Source organism: Poecile atricapillus, chromosome 3 (assembly GCF_030490865.1).
Source record: "Poecile atricapillus isolate bPoeAtr1 chromosome 3, bPoeAtr1.hap1, whole genome shotgun sequence".
NCBI lineage: Eukaryota > Metazoa > Chordata > Aves > Passeriformes > Paridae > Poecile > Poecile atricapillus.
Window position 1 is genome coordinate 100,248,215 of NC_081251.1, and position 20,509 is coordinate 100,268,723.

At 36.5% G+C, this 20,509-nt stretch overlaps 1 protein-coding gene across 7 annotated transcripts in view; it reads right to left on the reverse strand.

The window, feature by feature from the left end:
• Window positions 1-20,509, reverse strand: part of CDC42BPA (CDC42 binding protein kinase alpha) — a 181,794-nt gene that overhangs the window by 95,807 nt on the left and 65,478 nt on the right. For all 7 annotated transcript variants that reach the window (XM_058835492.1, XM_058835488.1, XM_058835489.1 and 4 more), the window contains exons 5-6: window positions 16,760-16,855; window positions 12,174-12,322 (exon numbers count right to left, since the gene is read on the reverse strand). In XM_058835492.1, coding sequence (XP_058691475.1) covers window positions 12,174-12,322; window positions 16,760-16,855 — 245 coding nt within the window. The remainder of the gene's footprint in view (window positions 1-12,173; window positions 12,323-16,759; window positions 16,856-20,509) is intronic.

Here is a 20,509-nt window from a genome sequence, read left to right on the forward strand (position 1 = left end):
GCACAGCCAAAACATTACGCAACATTTCCTAACCCCAGAAATCAGCACCTGCAATGGGAAGACGCACATTTGATGCTGAAGTCAAAATCTGGATTTTTATTTTTTTCTACATGATAGCCTCCAAAAAGCTCCAGTGTGTTAGGTGCTTCGTGTTAGTTTTGTCAAGACACTTTAAGATACATTCAGGTTAGTGCACACTGGGTGGAAAGAAGACAAAAACATTGAGACAGGCAGAATTTGGCAGGCACAAACATAGAGAGGTTCTGGCAACATGTTCATAAGCTAAGCAGGGAAATCAGCAATCTGTTTTGCAATCATGTAGTGTAGTTATTGGCAGAGTACAGAAGTTACTATTTAATTTAAAAAATTATGGGACAGAAATTTTATAATTTTGGTACATTCACAGAAAAAGCAGGAAAATGATGGAACAACAGAATGGGATAAGAGAACTACCTCTCCAGGGAAATTGCACTGAGCAGCTTCTGTGTTTGTGTTTCTAATGAAGCTGGCATAATTCTCGATTACAGTCTTTTTTTTTAAATTTATCACAGACTGTTACGGTCAAACATCCTCATTTATTATGAATCAGTTTTCTTTAATTTGAATTAAATCTGTGAGAAGGCATGCAAAGGTCTGGTTTCGAATCAGATACCACAACACAAAAATATTGCATTACTTTCCATGACACCCTCAGAACCCAGATTCTGATTTTTTTGGCAAGAGACAAGTTAATCCCTCTTAGAATAGTCAACTGGCAAACATGATGTTTTACATTTTAGCATTCACAACTCTCCTAAGCATTTGACTGTCAAAAGCAACCATGACTTTACTAATACAGACTCTCAGACAAATATTTTCCGGAAACTAGGGTTTTAAAGAAACAAGGTGAGCAAAGGCTGACTCAATTTTTAAGTAGAAGCTGTGATTTAACAGTAATTTCTTTTTGTGTCCATTCACAAGTGCTGTTACTGTAAATCATACTCTTCCTTAAATTTTTACCATTTTTTTTTAAACTTTCTTAAAAGAAACACCAGCTTTGTGACACAGATGAGTAGGAAGAGAATGTTATTTGGAGCTGTTGCAATTAATCAGGCAGAAAACATATGGACTATACTGACACTAAACAACTTTCACTTCCTTAAACATAATGTGTAATACTTAGAATGATTACTTAGAATGAATACCACTTTCTGCCATGCAAACACTGGGAACAAAATCTGAATTCCTTTTTCTGTACAACTCACCAGAATCAGGTAATTTTCGTCACAGTATTATGGATTGAGACACAATTACATATTAAAATATTTTTAATTTTTCTCACATGAGAGAAAGTGTCACTGAAAGAAAAAATGACTACTAGGAAAGGTATTGATAATAAACCGGGTAAAGGAGATATGACTGCATAGTGCTGAAAGAAGTATTAAGATGAGGGAGATTATTACTTCTGATCTTCTGGGATCTGTTTTGAAACTGATTTAACATTTTAGCTTTAAAACATGGCACAAATAAAAATGCACACTCATAAAATGTATAGATACCACAAAGCTGAAAAGCAGCAGTAACAGCAGGGAAGACTGGAATATCACACATGCAGAAATGACTAAACTGAAGACTATAATAACAGAAATCAGATTACACTTAACAGTGTAAAATGTAAATATGTTCCTGGCGAGTGTAACAGCAGAAACTTCTCTTACACACCAAGAGCTTATCAATTGTAAGTGACAAAGAAGAAACTGAATGCACCAAATCATTATTTCACATCTGTACCTTTACAGTGTGATAGAAACATGGCTCTTGGATTCTCTGGGAGAAATATTCTAGCAGAGTGAGAAATACTGCATCTAGAACACAAGCTCTTTCCAAAATGTCATCTCATATTTACAATCCTTGTCATTAAAATTTTATCAAGTTTTCTGACAACTCTAAGATTAAGCAACAACTTGAAGAATGACCATATGCAAGATTGTCATGAAACACTATTTCAGAAGTTATTATCTATAAAAGAAAACCCTAAAATTTTTACTTACATATAAAGAAACTCCAACCAGGCTACAAAATATGCCAAAACATAACTGTTTCTCCAATAGTATGAAATAAACCAAAACCAAATAGTCATGGTATTAGAGAAATTTAGCTCTTTCATCACTATTAAACCCTTTAAAGTAAATTGTACATATAAAGAAATGTTATATTCTCCAGTTCTTCTTTCTATTTTGCAACAATGTCACCTGATCAAAACGAGTCATTGAAATACAGCATATGTGGATTTCTTATTTTACCTTATTTACTGTAGTCTCCACACCTACTTGCCTTTTTGGAAGTATTCATAATCTTAGAGTTCTACTTAGTCTCAGCTGTAACTTGGCTGTTACTATACCTTCAGTGTCAGAGACAAAACTAACCTGAACTCAAACTCCACAGCTCTACTGCTCTGCCATAAGATTGAAAATATGCCCACCACATGAAATTACACCCTGTGTTTATTTATCACTATGCCTGCGCTCCACTTTCTTCATATATTAAATGAGGATATGATACCTTCTAATTCCCAGAGTGTGTAACACTCCAATATACCTAAATAGGATGCCCAGTTGACCCTATTCACCACCTCATCATCAAGAATTACTGTAAGATAACTTTCAGCTCTTGCTTGTTTGGTTTTCCCAAGTTCTGTAAAGTTCTCATGGCTTCTGCTCATCACTGTGTCTGTGTGGCCCTCTGTAAAGTCACCTCTTTTCAGTCACTGAAAATGCAGCTGTACAAAGATGTTGGTGCACCAGATTAATCAGTATGGAAGCAGTTCTGGCAACAATTTATCTTTGGCTAATTAAAAATACTTTAGCATATAGAGAAGGAGGTATAGTAAAAATTAAGCATGTTTACATAAATATAACATAACAAAATATTTATATGCAAAATTAGCTTTAAATCAGCTTATGGTATCTGCGGCATTTGAGGAAGATTGTGAACATATGCTTTTTTCAGAAGATCAACACTGCACTTTCATCCTTTAACACAGGAATATTTTAGGTTTTTTTTTAAAGGAAATCTTACGAAAAAACAATAGTTCTGTTAATAGATGAGCTCCTATCATGTTTAAATCACAACAAAAAGATTATAATTTGAGTGAAATATTATTAAAGCAATACATTAATTCTTACAAAACCCTAATATATCTTAAAATCTCTCACCCCATAAGACATTCAGAATGTGTTTGGGCAGGTTCAACCTGTAATATAATCTTTATTCCAGGGAAAAGGCAAGGAAACGTGAGGGAATAACCAGACCAGGCTTGAAGTATATATCTACAGTTTCTCTACCATGTCATACAGCAACAGACATATGACATAAATAGTTCAGTATGTGGTTTTTTCTTTTGTTGTTGTTAGAAAACAAGTAAACCATATTGACAGACATGATCCAAATATAATAAGCTCTGTGATGTTGGCATAAAACTCCCGACAGCAACAGACTAAGGAAGGAACTGTAGCCAGAGGCTACAAAGGAAAAAATGCATTTGGCCTAAATGTATCCGAGTATATCCAGTACTTGCAGTAGCTTGGCAGAAAAACATCTTAGAAATTTAAAAATAATTAGAAAAATACAGAGTGTATACTGTTTGCTCAAACACACTAAAATTACACTTACTAATAACAAACTGTTATTGGAAAAGCTTTTGTATTCAAATTGCATACATAAAAAATAATTTCCTTTTCACATAAAGCACAAGGCACAATGCTTGATTAAAAAAAAGCAAATGCATATTTCAAAAAGTCTCTTGAAAAGGAACTTAAGGCCTGAATTTTCAGCTCTTAAACTTCAGCAGAACTCTAAAGGAGCTGTACTTACATAAAAGTAAATTCCTCTGTGTTAGTTTAATTTCCTATATGAAGAAGATATAATTTTGCTTCTACTGTATTAGATCAGATTTTAGCCCCTCCTCCCTTTTCTTCCCTTCTCCTCTGTTTTCTCTTTGTACCTTTCTAATGCCCTTTTCCAGGACTTCACATACTGCATCTGATTAAGAATTACTGAGTTACAGTGGCAGCAACATCACTGCTTCCTGCTGCATGAGGAAATGCTAAAGGCTGCCCCCCAATAGCTAATAAAGAAAAACTGAACAGCACAAACATCACGGCACCTGAGTCAATAAAGATTTTAATACAACTTTTCAGATAAAGCTCCACAAGGTCTCGCTTCCCTGACCCCAACCACAGAACCTTCCACAACTGAACCAAGCCTGACCTCATGCAAGCATCTGCTTGGTAAGCAGTATTCTAATTTGCAGGATGTTAAGTGACCTATTTTTTTCTCATTTGAGAAGTTAAAAGACAGCAGTATTCTGCTGTTATCAAAAGGGAACACAAGGTAGGCTCCTCTATCAATGCAACAGCTCTTCTGGAAATGAAAGAGGGAAATGCCTATTGAAGAACAGCTTCAATGCAGACAAGGTTGTTTGGACTAATACTTCCTTAACTTACTTCCAGGAATCAGATTCTTGCCCTGATATTTTATTATAATAAGATATCTTGCAAAGTTAGCTTAATTTACTATGAAAAAAAAAAGGGAAGTACTACATTTAGTGGCTGAGGCAAGAGCCATTCAACTCAGAAATTCAAACATCAAATTTCTACTTGTCAGATCTGGAAGTTCAGCTACTTAAAGTTTTCACTCTGAATCCACCAAATATTCACTGGGAAGAATGCTCTGGCAAGAAAACACTTCTTAAAATACATTCAAGCATTTAAATGTTACAGTTTTATATGAACACTGCAGGAGTATCTGACTCTAAAGCCAAGTTTTTATTGCTTATTTATGCAATGATAAATCTACACAACATTTTAAGTCAGATAATGAATTTGTTCAGTCCAGCTTCTAATCTTATGTAATTAAATAATATAAACTCAATTGTATTTCAAATACTATAAAGGAAGCAAAGGGCACATCAAATAAAGGCATTTCAGGAAGGAACCTGAGGAACACACAAGACATTAATAAATAAAAATTGGAGACCCTATGAAAGGAGGTGATTATGAAATAAATACAGTGTTCACAAAGAGATAATTAAATGGAAGATCTGTAGAAGACAAAACGAGGCAGATAGTTTCCTTTGCATACAACAAAAAACTTGAGATGTTTTAATAATGGAGTTGTAATAAGGAAGACTATCACACAACTGTGTCATTCTCATTTTCGCCTGCATTATTCTAAACTTAACAACAAAACCACTGAAAGTTAATTACCAACTCTATCTTGGCACCAAACAGACAGCTAATTATACCCTCAGAACCACAGTAACTGAGACAAAAAATTCAGAAATAAGGAAAATGCTTTTGTCCTACTTTCCTGATGTTGATTTTGGATACCAAAGAAAGTACTAGGAAAAAGTATTTCCAGGTCTGAAATGATCAGAAGAGGATGAGTGTAAAATTATAGCCTAACTTAGATAAAACCAGCTTGCAAATGGGAATGTTTTGTCCACAAAAAAAGTTATTAAATTCTGTGAATACCTTCAACTTCATTAAACATTGAAACAGCTCTCATGTCAGAGCTATGACTGCTCCTATGTGGACCTTTCTTCTGCGAACACCAAAAGAAGTCAAATCAATCTTTATGCCAGAGGCAGCAGCAGTTCTTGGAAAGTTCTATCACATTTAGCATCCTCTGAGTGTTGCTTTAAACATTATTACTTGGAAGGGAAGACCACAGTTTTTTTCTACAGAATACTTCAGGCAGCAATAATTTTCCCCTTAAGAGTTAAAAAGGACCTTTTCCTATCAAACTCTATTTCTTGTCTCTCTCTTTCATTTTCACTTTTAGGAGGGTTTAAACACTTCTGTTTTATAACAACCACAACCAATTCCTACCTAAGGGAGAATCACATACCATCTGTCAGACTGCTCACATCCATCTGCCTTTCAAGCAATCGCACCCAGAAGGTGCACAAATCAATGTGAAAAAGAAGAAACTCTTCATGTACGCGCTCCTCCTTTTCCTGAGTCTCCTTTCTAGCAAAGAACTAGTACCAGCTAAAGGACAGGTAGGGACTCAGAAAGAAAGGAGGGCTGCGGTCCTTGTGTTGCTGGCCTTCCTCAGCTGACAATAATCAACATCCTCCTTTGGTAGGAGGTCAAACAGTCAAGGGAAAGGTTTAACTTAAGCTGAGGATATCATACATTTATGACACTACAACTCTTTCTCATACCCCTTCTTTAAAATCACATCACCAGATATCCCAAGTACCATTCAAGGGATGTAGGGGAGAAACAGGCACAATGTAACGAACAATGCTTTTATTGGAAAGACTGGCTTAAGGTGATTTCCTGCTATTCTCTGTAAGATTGAATAATTGACCCAGGTTAGTTAAAATGTAAAATTACTTCTCACTTGGCCTAGTGTCCCTGTTCAGTTCCCTGCATAGTGCCACAAGCCTTTGTTTCGGCAGAGAAGAAAATTCCTGGAGCTTGGGGAGAGAGGAACAATGGGAGAAAAAAGGCCCAAAGATTCACTTGTAAAGGCACTTCTGCTGAAAGGACTTTTCAAGGCTACTATCGCTTTAGGGGCTGGACTTGGGGTTTTTAAACTCCTTCTGCTCGAGTAACACAGAATATACATATAGGTCTATACCAGCTCAGTCACCCACCGCACAGCTTTCACTCAAATTAACACTCTCATGAGACACTCCAAGAAACCATTTGCCTTCTCCGTGATGTACAGCCAGCGTGATCCACTAGCTCTTGGCACTCCAAGCATTTCTAGGCCTTTTATTTCAAAATACTTCTAGGTCATGGCAGGCTCCTTTGGAAATCCTACAGATGAATTGCAGTCAAGCAGCATTAAGCTCATCCAGCCCTCAGTGCAGGTCAGGTGCCACCCCGAGGGCACACTTTGAGAGCAGCTGCCAGCGTTTGTACCATGGGAGGTCACAGGGCAGAATGAAGGCCCAGATAACCTTTGTATCCAGCCCCTCCACAGTGGAAAAATGGAGCGGAAAAAACTCACAGCGCTCTCCTACCTTTGTCACAAAATACCTTGTAAGGAAGCACTGGCTTACTAAACACTCACTAAAATAACTTTCTGTCCTGCAGTTTTTCATGTAAAACTAAACCATGCCTGCATTCAAAACAATACATTTTCAGTAACTATCAAAATAATCTGATGTTATTTTTCCCTTATTCTTCTAGCCCTGTTTCCTTCACTCTCAGCACTTTGTAAGGACATCTTCATGTGTATATTCCACATGATGTCTGCTGCAAAGTTTGGTAAACACTTAAAATAAGATGTTGCTTTCTTTCAAACCCACAATGAGGGCTCACTTTACCAAAGGCCAGAGCACTTGGTTCATCCTTGTGCCAACTCAACTCAGACACACTGTGCAATGCAGCTAACTCCCAAGATGGGCCTTCCACCCCTAAATTTTCCACTTAAGCAAATTAATGATCAGTAAAGATGGGATACACCCAGAAGACAGAAAACCACTTATTCAGCAAGTCAAAAATGGATACACTGGCACTGAAACTTATAGTTGAAAGTGAAATGCATCCTACAAAGGATACCAGATTTCAGCTGCCTGCTGACAGTAAATATTTCAGGGATGTCCCTAAGATGATTTCTACTGAGGACAAATAGTACCTTCTTGTTAAAAGCAAAAGTCTGGCTTGATAGGGAATAGATAGTTATTTTATGCCTCTAATGGATTTATTCCCTTACGTTTAGTATTTCTCAGAAAGGATGTCACTTCCTCAGAGAATTCTGCTGCTCTACATTTTAAGAACTGAAATGTTCCAGTGAAGCTCAGCTTAAATTTCAGAAGCTGATAGAGAAAATCAAAAGAGAAGAATAAGAAAAGGTATCTGGTGGTTTAGAATGCTAAAATCCTTCCAACTAAAAGACAGCAGCAACCAGAAATCCAGAACCACCCTGATGGAGCTAACTAATCTCACATACTTTGTGGAAGTGGGTGTGTTTATGCTTTGCATGCCTATCTTTTCACATGCAAAAGACAATACCTGACATGTATGTAACTTAAAGAGTTTGCCCTGTAGTCTTAACTACCCTGCCATAAACTTAACCAACAAAAATAGTAATTAACACAGGCGTTTCATAATCTTCCCAAAATATTTTATTAGTAAGAAGGTAACTAAGGACTGTTTTACTATTCAATATAAAAAGATGACTGTTTAGTGTGGGTGTGTGCCAATATATGGAAACTATTTTAAATGAATATTTTTGCAGTGGTCTGGAGGATCATGAGTCTAAATGTTGAACACTCCCTAGTTGCAAATGGGCTCTGCTCTGAATCACTGTGCAACCCTGCACAGAATAAATAGGTGGAGGAAAGATGAAAATTACTTAAGCACATAAACACTTATAATTCTGTACTGTTCAAGAAGATGTAATGCTCCAAATTAAATTTAGGACAGAGACAGACTTAGATGCATTCTTATTAAGGGGCTACCTCAGAAGACAGCACAAAAGGCAGCAGCAGCACAGCGTAGGGCTGTGCAAAGTCACCAGCGGCACACTGAGTGTGCCCAGGACAAGTTCCTATCCAGAGGGCATCTTCTGCAACTCTCAGGGAAAAATTCCTCCTGTGGCAGCCAGGCTTTCTCCAGTCTTTTTTTACTATAAAGGATTTAGATAAAACCAAAAATTTCTATTTTAGATAAAACTGAGGGAAAACCTGGCTCACCAATAAAATCATAAAGGTGCTGTAGAAAAACAATTTTTATGTGTTTGAGGTAACACAACATGCATAAAGAAAGTATAGCTAACTACCTTAAACTGAGAAGAGTTTTACTGCAGTCCACACTTGGATATTTGACAGTGCATGCAAATATGAGCTTTTAACATATGCCATGAGCAATTAAATTTAACAACATAACCTTGAAACTAAAATTAGTATTAATGCAGGTAGAGACTTTTCTCAGAGGGAAAAAAAAAACAAAAACAAAAGAAAGGTGCTAAAAATATATAAAAATATAAGACAAATTGATGTTGATTCCTAATAAATGAGAAATCTTAACCTATAAATACTCCAATTTGCAGAAGACTGGCATAAGACACTATTTAACCTTGGCCTAAAAGCAAGCACCACTTCATTAGTACAAATTGTAATTGAAGATATCAGGGTTAGGTATAAGCTTCCCAATGAAGTTGTGAATTTGTGAGAAATACAAATAAACGCTTTCTCATTTTGAACAGCTGCACATATTTTTAACTTAGGTGAAGTTTCCTTTCTAAAGCTAGCCTTGGACCTGTCAATATCACTTGGTAGTGCCAGTGCTAGTGAATTCATACAAATGGCAAAAGCTAAGATCCTGAAGAAAAAGCCATTTTGTTTACATTCTGAGCCATCATTTAGCTATCTGGTAAAATACCATAAGATTTGTTCATAGCAAGTAATTAGTCAGAAACAAAAAATTATCCAATATTTCTTTTCTGACTGATGTTATCTCAAAAATATTGGATCACATATTTTTCAAAACTAAAAAGAGGATACAATCTGAGAAAACATTAAGAATACCCTAAAAATGGTAGTATTGATGTTATTTTTAGCTAGCAACTTTTCTTTTTCTTAATTTCATTAGGTATCAGGAGACAGCTTCAAAAACACCATGCAATTTATCTGCACAATTTTATTAATACCTAGATTTTGATCTCCTTCCCATTACAAATTCATCCTGCAATGCCACAACACTAGTGCAGAAATAGCATTCAAATTTAGAACTGAAAACCTGAAATACAGTAATTTAAGTAATGCTGAGGTTGTTTGTATTTGACATTTCAGAATCTTGGCCTGTGTACTTGAGGAAAGTAAAGTGTCTTGTATTTGACTTGAGAGTGGTTGGCACACAAACAGCTGCTGCAATCGGCATCACTCCCAAGCAAAACTAATTGACAACTAAAAAGTGATTGACGCTAGAAAGGCACAAGAGAAGTGACACACTCAGAAGAAAAACAGAAATACCATTTTTAAAAAGTACAAAAACATTCACAGAAAACCAGAAAATTATCATCTAAGTATACCACTATGAATGGTTAATGTGAAAATCTATCCTGAAAGAACTGGGGCACTAAAAGGAAACAAAACAAAGCAATCTGCTATCTTACTGTGTGAATAGAACCTTGACCAAAACACGCCTAAAGCACGGTTTCTAGTTCAGTAGCAACAACCCAGATCAAATCCTGATGCTCACTGGCTATTCATCTGAAATACCATTACTGCAGCTGCTACATTAATCCAGCTTTTAGCGTTATTTCCTCTTTCTTCTCCTACATCCTTTGCACTCCCAAAAAAGGATGTGGCCACCATGGTTTAGCCTTCAGGAAAAGAGCATTAGTGGCATTTAGATGATATGTTTTCTTTTCCTTTCTTTTGCTTTACTAGTTGCAAACATCTTAATAAAACTAACAGTGAAACAGGTCTCATTTCAAAGGCTGATCATTTAACATATACTCAAGTGCTCTTTACATTTTTAATCTTGCCAAACATGCCTTTATAAACAGGCATTGTATTACAGCAGCACTAGTGATAAAATGCCAAAGTGGCATTTAGAACTTTATGAATGTGAAGCTCACTGGCAACGCCACAAATCAAACAACAAAGGACCGAGAATGCATAGGGGCCTTTTTTTTTTTTTTTTGTTAAAAATTCATATGAATAAATATACAAGAATAATGATTAGAATATTGTTTTCAACTGCAGTGCTACTGTTTTCATCCCAAATTTTACACCAGCACCTATTTCATCTCAGGGACACTATTGTCTAAGGATGGAAACATCACATCTGTTGCACATTACATACTAACAGTACTGAATTACAAAGATTTTGATCTGTTTGGAGGAAAAGGTGGGAGGAATCTGTTCTTCTGGAAAGAGTTACTACTCCATAGGCAGATTTACTGAGTACAAGACCTGGCAACAGCAGATAGCATCCCACCAATTTACCCACAAACATATTTTAAGAATTAGATCCAAATTAAATTGAATGCAAAAACCTTTACATCAGGTCCTAAGCAAAAAACAAAACAAAAGGCAGAAATTACACAGTTGAAATCTTCAGTACTCAAGGAAACTCCGGGTTTTTCCATGAGACATTATCACACAAAGCTGTCTTTAGCAGGTAGACACAGTTCTTCAGCAAAACTTCAAACTATTCCAGAAGAGTGATTTGCAGTTTAGCACCACCCCACCTACAGCTCTCTTGTGAGAAGCCAGAATCCCAAAGGAAATAAAACACAAGCCAGTAATACACCAAAACCAACCACAGTACACCTTTTGGAGAAAAAAACCCACCCTAAAACCACCCCCACTCCCCCCCACACCATTTTCACAGTGAAGCAGCCAAGTAGGAACAGTAAAAGAAGGCCTGGTTAGTACAGACTCTAATTAAGGGCGATAGATGAATGTATCAAACAAGCTCATTCTGCCAACTTAATGATTCAGCTTCAAGAACTGGAAGTTTTCCTCCTGACTTCTGTCAGAGTGCATTTGAAGATTCGGCCTCTTGTAAGATAACCTTTTCCTCTGCACACAGGAATTACAATGGAGTTCAGCAGATACATCAAGGAAAAGATTATGCTAGTTTTGTGGAAAAATCAATCATGGTCTCCAAAAAATCTAGTATTTTTCTGTGAACACAGTATTTACATATATATATATATGCACACACACCCCAAGGTAAAGTACTACAATTTAAGTACTTCCATTAATCTAGCTGCCCTCACTTTATTTTAAAGACAATATCCTAAAGTCCAAATGAAAATGCTGAAGAAAAATTCAAAGCAGACAGTGGTGTGTTTTCAGCTTCAGTATAAAAGTCAAACAGATTAATGAAGAAACAGAATTTGACCTTTCAATAAACCTGTTCAAAGTTGATTGCATTCCACAAACAGGTTTCCAGCTTTGCTTTTATAAATTATGGATCATTAATTCTCAAACACACCAGTGTGCAAGGTTCATGAGATGCATCTGGAGATTCATTCATGCCTCTGACCATATATACAAGTTTAGCAACAGCTCCAATAACCACAACATACAGAGAGATTGGTTCTCAGCGAAGTATCAAAGTGAGCACTTGTTACCAACTTAAAATCTTCTAACAGGAACTAGTTTCACTCCATCAAGTAACTCTCCATAACAGGAATTTGGAGCTCTAATCACTTACCTGTGAACATAATGCAACTGATGAACAGAATCGATGGCTATCACCATTTCAGCCAAATAAAAACGAGCCATATCTTCCGGGAGTCTGTCCTCAAACTTGCTGAGCAATGTAAGCAGGTCTCCTCCAACATAGTAATCCATTACCAGGTACTATGGCGTGGGAACAATAAGAGAACAGTGAGGGGGAAAAAAAACCCACAATTTGAGTGAATAAAAGACTAAATACTTATTGAAGCAAAAAAAAATAATTCACTGCAAAAATTATTATGGACATAAAAAAAGCTAACCAAGATGCTTAGGTGCTCTGAAAACAGTAGTCAGTTCAACTGCAGTTTAACATTCAGCCTACTAGAATATTTTTCATATTTACACCTCCCCAGATACAGTGAGCCTCATGACAAAATAGTATCAATTTCATCAACAGTCCCATCACCAAACATGGAATACTCAGATCCTCTGGTTTCCCTTATAAAAACAATGCCCTTTGTCAGAATGCTATAGGAGTAAAGGATTAAAACACAGACCTATAAAAATGAAACAAGGGTGTTAATTTGTAATCTCATTTACTTTGCCCTAATTTCCAAGGCCTTCCCTTCCCTTTTTTCCTACCATCTTCTTTTGCCATTAAATGAATTACTTTGGAGAGTAAAGTTTTTAGACTATTAAGATTAAGGCAAAGTCTCAGAGACTTCCAGTGACCTACAGCATAATTCCAGAAACTGTTGACATTACACATGATACAGGACCTGGCAACATAAAATACAACATGTCACCTTCTCTAATTGAAAGCATGGAGAAAAACATTGATTTCTTATGTATTAATGAAACATAAAACTTGCCAGCCATAAAAGTGGATGCAAAGACTTGAAAGAAATCAGAATCTTTCTACATTTTACTGTATTTACAGAATAAAATGCCACTTCTTTTAGCAACATAGTTAAAATTACTGGAAAATGTGAAACTTAAGTGTGAAACTCAGGATTAATATATTTTAGCTTAGTTTAGTTTGTTTTTAACTATGAACAGTGTCTGAAAGGGCAAATGCGGGAAAGAAAAAAAAGTCAAACTAATTATAGCTAACAAACTAATTATAAACATTCTAATTTAACATGCACTGCTAAGACATCACTTTCAAACATCATTGCGGACAGGTCAATTAGAATCACAGAATATCCAGAGCTGGAAGGGACCCACAAGGATCACCGAAGTCCAGCTCCTGGCCTTCCCAGGACAGCCTCAAGAATCAAACCACCTCCCTCAGAACTACCTGAAATTTTTTGTTTAGAGCTCCAGTCTGTTCCCAGGAAGGCAGCCTATCTGCATTTGAAGCAGTGAATCCTAAGAAGACTATAAATAATAAAAAATATTGAAAAATGTAATAATGTGTACCCTGATTTGTTTCTTTAAAATTCTGAAAACACAGGCAAAAGAGACTATTTATTTTAGTTCCCCTAACATATTTGCCTTTCCCATTTTCAGAAAAAGACACTAAAATATGAAGAAAAAAATCTGCAAAATTATGCCAGCTCTAGGGAAGATGAGGGGCAGGCAGAAATATTACACCTGTTTCTTTTCCCTCATATTTTCCATAACAATAAAGGTGATGAACAAAGATTTTAACAGCTTGATACAGGGTAACATGGGCATCCTCATTGATTCCAGGTGCATAAGAAAGCACAAAAGGCATTTCCACAAGATTTTAAATGTGTTGGTAGTCAGATTTTCATCTGTTGCTTTATGACAGGAATAATAAACTTCTTAAATTATGCTCACAATCCTTACAGAAGATAAATATCTTCTACTCAGTGGTGCTCCTACGCTCCTTCTGGAACAAGATTGACTGTACTAGTTTCTTATGTTTTACAGTTCTAGAAAATGCATTAAGCCTTTGGAACTTCAGAAACTGATTATTAAGTGATGCATTGTACAGACATCTCCAAGAGCTGAACTTCATGCTTTGAAAGTATATTGAAAAAAAAAAAAAAAAAAAAAAGAGTCTTCAGATTCTCCTAAATGATCTGTACTCATTCTCAATCACTTTTAAAACCTCTGCAACTCAGCTACTGGATATAGAAAAATAATGGAATTTTGGCTCTTAAAGCACAGGATTTTGTACCTCCTCCTATATTTTCAAGAGCAACACAGTAGCCTAACAACACAGAAATCTTCAACCTCAGGGCACTAAGCTGTGAAAATGAAGTTAAATACATGCGTAGGAATGACAATCAAATCTGAAAACTAAATTTTACATTAAAAAATTCTGTCAAATATCCAATGTCAAATATCCATGTCCTTATAAAAAAGAGGGGTTTTTCAAAGCTTAAAAATACTTTTCTAAATGTACACAGTCATCTAGATCTATTCAAGTCTCAAATACTTCTCAAAATACAAGTATGACAGCACCATCTTTCCAAGAGAAAGAAAAAGCATGGATTTAAGAACTCTGAACTCTAGTAACTAGTGGAAGCTTAACACAGGCATTTAATCCTAAATCGCAGATTCATTTCATGGAAGTGACCTCTTCAGATCTCATCAGCTCAAGTAGGGTCAGCTAGAAAAGGCTGACAATGACTGTCTCCAGCTGGGGTTTGAGTATCTCCCAATAAAGCAGGGTTTTCTTGTTTTCTGATGAAACTATATTTATTTCAGGTTGTATCTGCTGGCTCCTGTCCTCACCCCAGGCACAACTGAGAGGAATCCAGCTCCCTTGTCTCGATTTCCTCTATCAGGTGTTTATACACATTGATGATAACCCCCCCTCCATCCTACATTTCTTTGAGCTGAAGAATCCCAGCTCTCCATACAGGAAGGATGCCCCAGTCTCTCAGTCATTTTCTGGCCTCACAATGGACTTGCTCCAGCAGTTTCATGTCTCTTTTGCCCTGGGGAGCTCAGACCTGGACACAGCAATTCAGGTGCAGCTGGGACAGGGCTGAGCAGAGAGGAAGGACCTCCCCTGACCTGCTGGCAACACTTTTCCTTACATTCCCAGAATACTCCTGGCCTATTTTACTGTGAGAATGTATTGCTGGCTCATGGTTAAGCTTGTTATCCACCAGGACCTCAAGTAAAGCTGCTTTCCAATCACCTGGCTCCCAGCATGTACTGGGTTTCTTTTACTCCACCCCAGGTGCAGGGCACTGCCTTTCTCCTTGTTGAACTCCATGAGTTTTCACTCTGTCCCGTTCTCCAAGGTCCATCTCAAGGCAAGCAACAGTCACTGCTCAAGCACATCTACTGCTCAATCTACACAGATCTTTTGTAAAGGCCACTAGTGTTACACGTGATTTTAATAAAAAGCATATGGAGAACTGGTGATGATACAAACTCCCAGTATTCCTGATATTTTGCTTAGCAGGCTGCAGAACTAGCTCCTGTCAGCAGACTATCAAAGATGAAGAACAGAACCTGCTCTGTGCTTAGTGAAAACAAGGAAACTGGCAAGAATAAAACAAATTCTAGCAGGCTGCTCTGGAATATATAATATTTTCCTTGAAATGTTGTTAATGATAAGATCAGAATTACACAATACATGAGATTATTTTTACTGTCCACATTAACAAAGCAGGAAGCCGGCTGGAAGGTATTTATGCCAACAGTTAGACTTAGAAATGCAGAGACCAGTTTCTGTACAAATCTACCAAAATACTTGGACCCCAGGCATCTGAATTGACAGAAGAAAGTGAAATATAATGGCAAAAAACACTGCAATTCTGCAAGAGTTCCATGTACAGCACTTCTTGTATTAGACAGACTGGGAAGAAAAGATTATTGTGGCTGTATAGTAGATTTAAAAAAAAATCGAAGAATTGCTGACGATAAAGAATCCAAAGCACAGGGCAATAAAACCCAAATAATCAAAATCTATTAATGTGTAGTTGTTTAGTTTTTCAGGCATAAATATTACCAAAATTGTATCACAATCAAAGTATTTTTTAAATGGGAAAGGTTTTATGGAAAATTGGCCAATTTTCCTCATATTAGTTTCTTTATGCAAGTCATTCAAAATACTCAAAAATTAAATAACAGAAAAGAGACATTTTAATCTACAACTACAGCTTCCAACTCTAACTTATGAGCATTTAGTGGCATTCTTCCATGATGCAATAACATTTTATTGTTTTGTGACAGCTTACTGAGTTTAAGTCCTCAAAATAGTAAGTTGTTTCAAAACAGGGCTACTCCCATTTTCTCTCTGTAGAACAGTAATCAGCATGGTTAATCATAAAAAAATTAAAGTACAATAGAAAATTTACATTAGTAAGTGCACTTTTAATTTTATAAATCCAATTAAATTGGAATGACAGATCCAATTATAAAAGAGAATGTGCAGATAGACCAAGGTTTATCAACAAATGCAAAGTGGTTTAGAAAACAAACCTGCCTTCCTGAGGTATTTTTATCAAAACTTTCCAAGTTTCTGACCAGTCTCCACCCTTCAGAATTTTATGGAAAAATCACAGATCCTCATATGATCTGCATGGTCCAGAACACAAAATTAACAAAAAACTATTTTTCTGTTTCAAACCACGATCAAGTCTCTGCATTTGCACACAGCTATACATGTTATATAAAAGCAATACTCACTAAATAGTTTTCATCCTGGAATGCATAATGTAATGTTGTGATCCACTGGTTATCTCCATTCACTAACACGTCTCTCTCTTCTCGAAAACAGGCTGTCTGAAGGGGAGAAAATAATTACAGGCTTTAAGTAAAATATATAAAAAAAACATTTAGCAAGTTGATTGTGTTTTGACATTATATTTGGGGGAAAAAATCAAAACTGCCTCTCAGTTAAAATGTCATTTATTACACTATCCAAACATGACCAAATCTAGAAAAAAATAGATATGAGAAGAGCCCATCTTCAAATTTAAACAGTTGTACTTCTCTGTACTGTTAAGTGAGGCAAAGGGATAAAATAGCTGCTGCTTCCCATCATCTAAAATGTCAAAATCTTGAGGCATCAATAATGATGGAATAGCAATGTATGATTAAGAAAAACAATCAATAATGGCATTAGATAGTTGCTGCTGCTCTAGGAGTCAGAGAGCTGAAATCTGGAGTATTCTGTTGTTGTTGTTTTATCTCATCATGCTGTTAGTCTAGTTTTACACTTGAGTTTTCACATGAAGTTGTTTTCATTTGAAAGTAGCTGCCAATAAGTCCATGTAGTCATCACTTGATAATCATTAACCATTTTCTCCACATGCCTTGGTCAGGAAAAGCAGGGAGAAATTAATATTGCTCTTGCCAGATATAAGCTGTTGATCAGACATCCCAAGAGGTTTCCCTTCAATACACTGGAAAGAAAAACAGGAGGCAGGAGGTGCCCTCATATCAAGTGGAACAGAGGAGGAACAAGAACTGCCAACAAATGTTTTAATTGTGGAACACATTTGTACAAAACAAAAGAAGATAAAATGTGAAGAAAATAACCAAGTGCAAAGCAGCAAGGCATTAAATCCAATGAAGGTCTTGCAACCTGCCCTGAGTAATGGAAAAAAAAAAACCTCAGCAGAAACAACTTTGCAGAATGACAGACAAAAATGACCAAAGAGATGAAAAGCCAAAAAGAAACTACTGCAAAGAAATCCCATAAACATTTTGAAGGGATTTAGTTCTGAAGTGAATATCACAATAAAACAAAAGGTACCAAATAACAAAGCCAACACACAATTTTGTTCAGAAAAAAAGATCTAAAAGATAGTACAAAGAAAAGAAAAATATTGTATGGACTCTATTTAGAAGGCAGATGGAGAGTTTGAGAAAAACATAGACCATATTTTATTCCAGCACACTCTGCTCTTCACAAAGATGTTTCATCATTTTGAACCCTGCTTTGTCTCTTCCATCTTCAAAACAGTTAAATTTACAGGAAATTCAAGCCTTTGCTTTTTATTTTTTCAGTTCAGTTTCCAAATCCAATAGGAAGATAGAAGAACTCTTGCACAGCTTTTGCTGGCTGTGAAATTTGGAAAGTGAAGAAAAAGTGAGAAAAGAAAATAGCATTTGAGATTGAGATATGCACAAGAATACAGGCAGCAAAAACAGAGCAGCACGTAACTCCCTCCTCCAAGCAAATAAACCATCACAAGTCCTTCTTTTTTTGTGAATAGTGAGATATGCAGACCAGGAAAAATTAAGATGGCATACTTTAATCACTGCATAATGCAGGAGATAAATCAGTGAAATTTGAAAAAACAGCAAGACATACTTAAAACAAATACATTCAAAGGTTATTGAATGAAAAATAGTCTTGGGGTAGGAGAATGAGCATGGATCATCTTCAGAAGGAAGAAATGCTGTTTGATGCTTCAGCATGATTTTTTCCCTTCCTTCTTTGTAAACTCTTGACAGATTTTGGAGAGAAATAACTATGAACTCTTGTTTTCACAGGGATAAATAACAGGTAGTTTCTCTACTTATTATGACAGAATTCATAGGATTAGTTACTAGTGAGTTTATATAATTCTACTTGTTTTTGCCATGATTTGACAAAAGACTGCATTCCTTGAGCACTCCAGGCACCCACCTCTGGGCAACATGCCTAGAGCTGAAGCAACAGCTACTATCACAGTAGATCACAGCTGAGACAGCAACAGCCAGAACTGAAGTAGTAAAAAAAACAAGAAAAAGAGACAGCAGCAGTGGTTCTTTTAATTACTGTAACATCGCTCAATCAGGCTTTTTTAAAAATGAAGCCTTTTTTTCTGCCTTCAATTATTCCAGCATTACATTTCATCTTCCCTAGGCAGTGTCCTTGAACTGTTGGCAGAGAACTCCAGAGGTCATCTGATCCAACTCTCTGTCACAGCAAAGCCAACCCAGTGTTGTGGTTGTACCTCTCCCGTTATCGTCGCCTTCAAGCAGCAAAGAATTTGACCTGCTCTGCTGTTTGGTGCTCATGTCCTCACAGCTCAGAGTCAGCACCTCCTGGGGATGCTGACTGCTTCCATGCTGCCTAACATTTGTCCTGGGCTCTCCTGAGCCTCATCTGGCACCAGGGTAGCACACGTGTAACTCTAAGTGACTGTCAACGCTCAGGGTAACAGGTCTGGGAGTGTAACAGCAAGATGTCACACACTTCCAGGTATTCCTCGTATCAGTAACGTTCCCAGTTCTACATCCCATCTCAACAGTGGCAAGTATTTGGAAAATTTATGCTCTGTATTATACAAAAAAGAACTTTGCAGCCCGTATAATTTTATTGTAACAAAGTTTTTGCACTCAGCTTGCAGTCCTCGACCTTAATCTGGCATGCTCAAGCCTCTTTTGAGTACATACACCCTTTTTGCTTTTACAAATGACTCCTACTTCCCACACTGTTGATACAGAGGTACAGGAACATACAGATCTATCTATATGCTTGTGGTTTTGGACTGCACAATTTTCCTGTGTATCTCAGTGCTAGTGAAGTATACTGCTAACAGAGCCAAAATGGGTCACTTTCCCCATCAGAAGTAAGAAGTGCATTCATGAACGTTTAAAAATGACAGGTTACAGTTGCTAAAGGTCATGCTTTATAATGCATTTTCACTCCAGATGGTTCTCTTTCCACTATATACCCATGGGTTACAAATACATGGAAAAACATAGCTGTAATTCTTTTTAGGCTAACGGTTCAGACTTTCAGAGATTCAGCTGGACCCATGGGAAGAGTATTTTTAATACCTTGCATAGAGAAAAATTTTGGAAACCTATTTATAACTGTATGTTAATGAAAAGAAACAGTTTTCAAACTCACTTTAAAAGGGTACATTTAAAAATAGAGTGGAGCTTTATTCCTGGTCTTTTTCTTTTTCACTGAAATAATAAAACTTACAGTAATGACATTTGTCTTGGAGAGAAATCTCTTTGTATCAAGACTACTGCCAGATTGCTCAGTATCTGAATAATTTCTGAACAAAAAGGAAACACATTGTGCACATCTAACCCCAATCTGCAAGCCATTTATACTTCTTAATGTGATAACATTTTCATTAAAAGAGACAGGATGTGCACACATCAGAAATTGGCTTTAATTTGTCTGAATACATGATTTTTTTCAAGTGTGATGGTTTCCCATTGATCTCACTTCCTACCAAGATGTAATTAAAACATAAATGCGGAAATTAGAATAAACCTGGAAGCAGTTGAACAGCAAGGCAGTCTGAGAGCAGCAAAGTTGAGGTCTCAAATCAAAACCATATATTTATGAGTGTATTTTTAGTATGAATAGATGAAGAATTTCAAAGCAACTTAGAGAGTTAGATACATGTTCCATCCAAAATTAACACACAAGTATTCAGGTGCAGGCTGCATTTTATAAGTTTCCTTTCAAAGGAGTCCAGG